This window comes from Macadamia integrifolia, chromosome 13 (assembly GCF_013358625.1).
Source record: "Macadamia integrifolia cultivar HAES 741 chromosome 13, SCU_Mint_v3, whole genome shotgun sequence".
NCBI classification, from domain to species: Eukaryota; Viridiplantae; Streptophyta; class Magnoliopsida; order Proteales; family Proteaceae; genus Macadamia; species Macadamia integrifolia.
In genome coordinates this window covers 11,245,566-11,253,727 of record NC_056569.1, presented here as the reverse complement: position 1 = coordinate 11,253,727, position 8,162 = coordinate 11,245,566, and the positions used below count along the sequence as shown (strand labels likewise).

The following is an 8,162-nucleotide window of genomic DNA, read 5'->3' as shown; positions in this document are numbered from 1 at the left end:
GTTAATGATATCTTGTATCCTATGAATTAAGTTGTGGACTGTCTTCGAAGAGTCATTAATTGTTTTTGAAGAAATTTTTTAGGGTTTACGTGGGTAAATTACAGGAATTTGTATCTCTTTATTTCCCTATAAATTGTTGCGATGAAGATTTTTAGAGTTGCATAGGATTCTTGTTAATAGAGAGAGACACAAGGAAAAGAGCTTGTAACCTTTTCTACTCCATTGTTAGTGAAATTGTTCTCATCACTCAGTGGTCGTAAATACCTTGTTAAATTACATATAACCTTGCATCGTGATTATTCATTTTTTTTGTTCATCGTGTTTTTGGATTATGAATAAGTTAAATTACATATAACCTTACATATTACATGAAACCCAATCGTATGCAAATTTGTGGGTATAGGAGTAGGTGGCCATTGGCTCTCTAGCGTACAGTAGGCTGTCCAATGGCAGATGGCCAGCAGCTCATAGTAAGAGTTGGGGAGAAAAAAAGTGAACAGAGGAACACTGGGTTTTGACAAAGGGAGCAAACAAATATACTAGAGACAATGACAAAACAGAGGACGGTGCTTTTTTTGGGGGGGAAGGAAAATTGGAATTAAAAGAAGGAAGAAAAGGTGAGACCAGCCCCGGCCACCTTAGCAACTGAAAATGACTGAAAAGGTACAATAAACAAACCAAAATTTGAATCACAACTGCAAAATTAAGAACCCAAATGGGTAAAACTTAAAAGGGTACCCAAACTTAAAAATCAAGAAGAGAGAGAAAACTACGATATTCTAGTGTTCTTTGTCTCAAGGCCGGATTACATTAGAGCTTAGAGTAAACAGTACCGAATCCAAATATCCCGATCGATTATATTCTGGATAAACTAACAAACATTTGATATCAACACTCAGCTCAAACTCTCTCAGACCAAATCTTAGTTACCTAGCTAAACCACATTACATTGCCAATAATATATAAGACTAATTAAAGAGAATCCGAACGAACAAGGGGAGGGGGGCAGTAGTACTACTCAAACAAGAGAGGGAAAAAAAAAAAAAGAAAAAATTATAGAACTAGAAGCTAGCAGACTTGTACATCATCAGTGACCAAGAAGGAAGATGGAAGCACAGATCGATTAATTAAGAGAAGGAAATTAATTAATTAGGAGGAGCAGTAGTAGAGTATCAGGAGAGTAGTGTCGCATTCTTCTTGGACAAGTTGTGCTTGTTGTTGTGCATCCACACCTTGAGGACTCTCCTCTTGACCCCAATCTCTTGGCAGAATTGCTGCACCACAGCCTCCTCTTGCTTCTGCATCCTCCACCCTACCTTCTCTGCAAAGTTGAGCATCTTCTCCTTCTGTTCTGGGGTGAACCTGGTTCTGAACCGCTTCTTCACCAGCTGGCTCGGTGGCCTAATTGGGACATTAATCCCTCCATTACCCTCCTCCTCCTGCTGGTCATCAGACTCTGAAGGGAGGGAACGCCCACCCCCACCCCCACCCATGTTGTAGGACATTATCATGTGGTGATGGGATGAATGAGCTTGCGCTGCCCTCGATGATAAGTGTAGGAGAGCTCCTCCAGTAGTGGTGTGATAACCCAAGGCCTCAGCAGTGCACAACATAGCAGCAGCACCACCACCACCCTTGTAGGGGCTTGGGCCCAGAATGAGCTTCCTGCTGAGATGCGGGTGGTGGTAGTGGTAGCAGTCGCTGGAGGAGGAGTCATGATGACCTTCAATCTCTTTCCTGTGGAAGTTTCTGTGGCAGTTGCAGGCTGAGCATTTGAGGGCTTCGAGGGTGCCCTCATCTCCACTAGGCATGAACTCTCCACACCCATCCGTAGCGTTCCCACCCATGGCCACTGCATGGTTCTTGAGGCATTCCCTGTATCTGATCACCACTTTCTTGTAATTAGGCATGTGATCCTCGAGGGCTTGGGGGGTTATGGTGCCATTGGACGGCAACTGTGGTGGTGATGATGAAGAAGAAGGATTAATGATGTGGTAGTGGGGATTAGGATGAGGAGTTGGTTCATGATGATGGATCATGTGACCGCGACCTTGTCCCCCTCCACCACCATAACTACTGCTGCTTATTGGAATTGGGATCTGATCTCCAGCTTCTTCGTTGGAAATATCCATCTCTCTCTCTCTCTCTAAACGACCAAAAGAAGGAAAGGACAAGCTAGGGAGAGAAGAATTAGAGGAGATGGAGAGAGTGACTAATAATAAGGTAGAACATGTTTTTGGTCTCGGATTCTTGAGACGAGACAGTTCTCCTTGCTCTCTATCTCTCTCTGCGATCCCCCTCCCTCTTAATCGGAAATGACGGTACACGAGAGAATGTGAACCACTTCGCTTTTCTTTTTTCTTGATTCCTCTGCTGGATCCGTGTCTGGATCTGGTCTTGCTTGCTCTTGCTCTTGCTCTTGCTCCTCCTAAGTCCTAGCTAGGGATTTAGGGAATGAAACAAACAACCACGAGAGAGCGAGAAGACTCATGAGACTACTATTGATGAGGAAGCAGTCGTGACTCGTGAGTAGATACAAAGTAGAGAGGCAGGCAATGGTACAAGCAGTCAGATGCGTTTTTGCACCGGCCTGCATGCCTTATAAACACATTATCAATTCCGTGAAGTCCAGCTTAGTGACACTCCTTCAACAAAGAAAAAATGCACATTTGTTTCTTGTTTCTGGACACCCACATACACTTTCCAGAGAAGACAACTTTAGAAAGAATTAAGCAGAAGCAGCAGCAGCAGCAGCAGCTACTATGTATTTAACTTCTCTGAGATCGATCAGTGGAGGCAGCAAGCAAAAGACTGCAGGAGGAGAAGAAGATCGTCGATCTAGCTAGAATTTTGGAAGCAGGCATAGTTTGTTTAGCTGTTTTGTTGGATCGTAGAAGATTATTGAAGACTCAAAAAGTCCAAGCGTTTCCTTTCCACCCAAGGACGGACGACAACATATGGTTGGAAAAAACGAAAGAAAAAACAAGCAAGGCTGCTCTGCTGGTGGCCTTCTCCTTCTCTTTCTATAGAATATAGATATACTAGCTATCCCTATCTCAATATCTATACGGCTAAGGAGAAAGAATGAGAGAGAAAGGTAAAAGAGGAAGAGACTTGAGCCAACCCAAATGGAAATGATGAATTACAAGTAAAACTCCACGTTGCTTTTAATCTTTAATTCCCCACTTCAAATGGAAATGCAAGGTCTTAAACAGTAAAAAAAAAAAAAAAAAAAAAAAAGAAAGAAGACCGTCACAGCAACATGAAATAATACTACTTCCTCTCGCTACTCGCGACACACTGTCCACGGCGGATTAACAAACAAAGACTCTAATTAATCCCCACAATATTTTTCAAAACTAGAACCTAAAAATCACATTCTGCACCAAAAACACAGGTTATGAGGAAAAATGAAGTTTTAACAAACAAGACGGAAGAAGAGAGCATAAATCGGAAATAATTATACAAAAAAATAATAATAATAATAATAATACTAAAGAATTGAAGATCAAGTAGGATGCTGAAGGAGAAGAACAGAAGAGGCTGAGAGAGAGAGAGAGAGAGAGGATGGATATGAGAGTCTGAGGGGGAAGGTTTTGCTAGTCAAACACTAAGCAATAGCTTATGGTAATAGGTACTAGTAGTGAGTAGCAACCAGTGATGAGAGCACACAAAAGGAAATTGCCGGTCTGAAAGATAAGTGGGTCGGAAAAAAAAAAAAAAAAAACAGAAAAGGATCAAAAAGCAGATTTTACAGACAAAGAGGAAGACAGAGAGAGTGATGAAGAAGGGAAAAAAAGAGTGGGGCTCTAGCTTTGCTTGCACTATCAGGCATCAACCTTACGCCATACAGAGGCAGTGGTGTCAGAGACTGTAATAGAGAGAGAGAGAGAGAGAGAGAGAGAGAGAAAGAGCGTGTGTTTTGGAAAAGAAACAAAATTTCCTTATTTATGAGTTATATTGTTTTTGTTGAAATTTATGAGTTGTTGACTGAAACACCCCAGGTGTTATTTTTTTGAGATAATTTTGGTAGGGTTGTCAACACCTAAATCGAACTGGTGAAATAAGCGATTGAACCTGGATTAAAGGTTTATTGGGTCGGTTTTGCTTTAGCATATTGTAAGTTTGTAACCCCCTTAACAGAGTAAATCGCACCGGAAAATTATATTTAGACCTAAATCCAAATTGAAACAAATTTAAAAATTAGATCAAAACCGAATCAAACCACTGAGAAATCAAAAACAGCCCAAAATTCATTAAAGAGATCAAAATTTGCATAGTTTTATGTGAAAAATCAAACCCAAACTGGTCAAAAAAATCAAAATCAACTCGATTACAAACTAATACAAGAAACCGACACAAAACCGAAATCAAAATTTTCTTATTGATTTGATTTCAGTTTCACCATTTCCACATCGAAACCTATTCAACCTGGATTGAAACCAGACCAAACCGACCTGTTGACACAATTTTTCCAGTCTCACAATTACCTTTAAATCCTTTTTTTTTTTAAAAGGATCCAGCTAGTTTGGTATTGTCTACCCCCAGATAAAGGCATGCATGAAAAGATCACACTGCCCCATTCCAGATATGCTCCCATTGGCCCTGCATGCCAGCATAGGTAACACTAGACAACAAAGTTCTTTTTTTCTTTTTATTTTTTAAATAAAATGTTCTTAAAATGTGTGCTTTTTTTTTTCCTTTCTGGATAGGTCCCTGAAAGGCAGCATGGCCCTACACTATTAGGGGCCAGTGGCTGCACGGAAGTAAGGGTGCTAAACAGTCAAGCTCGATTGGGCCTAATCAGGCCTCTTGGCTTGGTCAGGCTAGGTCAGGCTAGGTCGGGCTTGGTCAGGTTTTGGGATTCTGTTATTTGGGCTAATTGGGTTGTAATTGGGTCTGAGTCAAGCCTTAAATGGGCTAAAATGCATCATTAAAGTCTTAAATGATCTGTAATTATCTTAGCTTTAGAAATTTTTATTATATTTATTAAATCATCAATAATTTGGAAAACATTACATGTAATTGCATTTAACAATTGATAAAAATATCAATATGTATTTTATTTTATATTAAAAAAAAATTCAAAATCTACCCTATAAACGATTGGGCTGGTAGGTTGGGCCAAGTCAAGCTTGTAAATGTGTCGGTTGCCCATTGAATTTACATCGTACATCATGAACTGCCTATTTATAAAGTGTTGAGAATAAGCCCAATACATTTATTAATCGGGTTTATCCAAGTCGGGCTCAGTTGGGCCTCAAATTTACACCACTACTCAGAATCATGGATGCATCAATAAGGATGAATCTTCTAGCTTTTATCTTCCCCCTCCCCACTTCTACAGTGTACCCAACTAAAAAGATAGAACTAATAAATAGGAGGTCAATGAGGTATTGAATTGATTAGTAGAGTTTAGGATATATAGGAAAATAATTAATATAAGCTCTTCACTTTCTTCTTTTGGGTGGCGGGGAGGTGGTGGAGGGAGTGGAAAACTGAAAAGTTAAGAAACAAGGGAGGGGGACAACCATGGACAAGGGTTGTTTTCCCTAAGGGGTGGGGGAGAGACAATTGCCCTATACAGCCTTAACCTTAAAGGGCAATTGACTTTTTTCAGAAATTTATGTTTTTAACTGGGTCAATTGTTTATGAGAAAATGAATTAATGAACATTGTTTAAGATAAAAGTGTATGTTAACGCTTTCTTGAGTGGCTGAGTCTATCTCTTTTTTTTTTTTTTTTTTTCCAATGAAATGACATATCTACCCCTTTTGTTATGGGAAAAGAGGAATTGACTTAGGGAATTCTAATGTATGCTACAATCTTGGACAAAGAACTACTTCCTATTATTTATATATCCTTTTATAAAAATGATTAATGCACTGCTGGTAGTATCTCTCTGTGACAACCTCTCCTCCCTAAATAGATGACATGGACCCCTAATATAAACCCATGAGACACTCTTTCCTATGCACCCATTGGCTGGACATAACAGATGCCAATACATCAGAGCGGCATGTAGATCCTTTCTCTATATTTCAATCCAATTCACTTTATTCTTCATTATCAATTCCCTTTATTCTATCCCACCTCATTTAAAGACTCTTTTTCTCTCTTTTAAGTTTTTGTTTTGTATCAGTTCATCTTGTACTGTTAGTAGTTCTCCCTTTCAACTTTGGAATTTTGCCATCTCGATATCAGTATCTTCTTGAGGGATATTATAATTGACACCATTACATTTTTTTTTTTTTCTTTTAACTTAAGTTGCTGAGAAAGTAATCTTACCTCTGAAAGCGTTACATAGGTATAATATAAATTAATCCCTTGAGTTAATTAATCGTTAATTAATTTATTATGTGAAGTGAAAGAAGCAATAGTAGTGCAATATTATGAGTCTAACTAATTATGTGAAAAGTCAATATTAATTGCTCCCCAGATTCATTTTCTTTTTTGTTTTTTGTTTTCCAACAAAAATATTAAATAAATAACACACACACAAAAAAGATCGCTTCTTAGTGGAAAGTGTTGCAATCTTGATATCATTCTCTGACCCTTTAGTTATGGGAAAATTTTATTATGATCAAAATGGTGAAGTAAGAAATTCTAACCTTACTTTTTATCCCTATAACATGTTTTCACCCCCTCAACCCTCCCCTCAAAGGGAAGTAAATTCTATCATATTGCATTAAAAAACTTGTAACCTTTTGAAAATCCTTTCTTATCCTTGCATTGAATAGCTTTTGGATATAAGACCATGGGCATTTAAATAAAAAATTACAATCTCTTAATTCATTACCTTGGTGACAACAAGTTGCATCCTTTAATTATCCTACTGGAAAATATTTCCAGCACTCTAATATATACCCCCAAAAAGTACTAGTACCTCAAAGCATGGTTTCAAATATCAATCAGTATCGTTTTGACTATAAGCCATATCGATCATATTATATCAGTATTTGTTGAGATCGATATCAATAACTAATCATTCAAATCGATTAACAAGGATAAACAATAAAAACATGTATTCTTTTAGAAAAGTAAAGGCAAAAGTGACAACTATGCACTGATCTATATCAGCAGATCGACACCGATACCAATATCTAAATCCATGCTCCAAAGCCTTACTACCCTCTTAGTATTTTCTTCGACAGCGGATAATGATTCTATCAGGTGATAATTGAGGGATGGGCACCCTGTTGATGTAAAACACCACCACCACTTTTCGTCTGAGTGGTTCATCTTGTTTTCTTTGTTTGTATTTCGATTTTTCTTGTGAAAAAGAAAAAAAATCTCTCAATTTTTCAAATACTAGTGAAACTTTTTTAATTCTCTATAACTACAAATGGAGTTGCTAGATTGATTAATTGGAGATTTTGATTGTGGTTAGATAAGGACGTGAAAATCGTGTTCCCAAAGTTTAAACAATTAATGAATTGGCAAGTTGATTGGAGTAAGTATAAGGGATTGGGCGACGTTATATATAAAAGGGGGGTTTGACAGTGATTACAGTGGATCCTTAATCATTTGTTTTCATAATTTCAGCATTTTTTCTTTCAAGAGGGAAAAGGAAAATGATAGGTACTGTACGTTATTCAATTCCACTGTAGGGTTTTAAGCCATGTGGAGGCTGACATGCATGGTAAATTTAGGGCTCATTTGATAACTTTTCAAGAAATGGAACAAAAAACGTTTGATAAAATTGTTTCGTTTTACTTGTTTTCAAAAATAGAAATTAAAAATTCTACTTATTTATGGTTCAAGAAACGACCCAGGCGAAACAAGTAGATTTGTTTCGCCGTTTCTAGAAACGACTCGTGGTCATTCTTTCGCTGGTTACTGTCGACTTTTAGAAACATGACTTATCAAACACCTTCAATTCCATTTCTGTTTCTAAAAACGGAAATTTATGATTTTTACGGGCCCCTAGACAACTGATTCATACAATTGTGAGTTGTGATGAGGGCTTCTCCTTCTCCCTCTCCCTCTCACTCCATGTGCAATCAAGGGGAAGATGAGAGAGACAGATACATATTTGGGTATACCGGTGGTATACCTAGTCTTTTTTCATTCTTAAAATAGTAAATATCATCATTAATTCCCACCCATATTATTAATGTCTAAAAACCCTTTTTATTATTGATCTAACGGAGAATTAGATCC

At 37.9% G+C, this 8,162-nt stretch overlaps 1 protein-coding gene across 1 annotated transcript; it reads right to left on the bottom strand.

Moving 5' to 3' along the window:
- Positions 1-817: 817 nt before the first annotated feature.
- Positions 818-3,750, bottom strand: LOC122059899 (zinc-finger homeodomain protein 4-like). Its single transcript, XM_042622950.1, has one exon. It carries the CDS (start codon positions 2,130-2,132, stop codon positions 1,173-1,175), a length of 960 nt encoding a protein of 319 aa, XP_042478884.1. The 5' UTR covers positions 2,133-3,750; the 3' UTR covers positions 818-1,172.
- Positions 3,751-8,162: the final 4,412 nt, after the last annotated feature.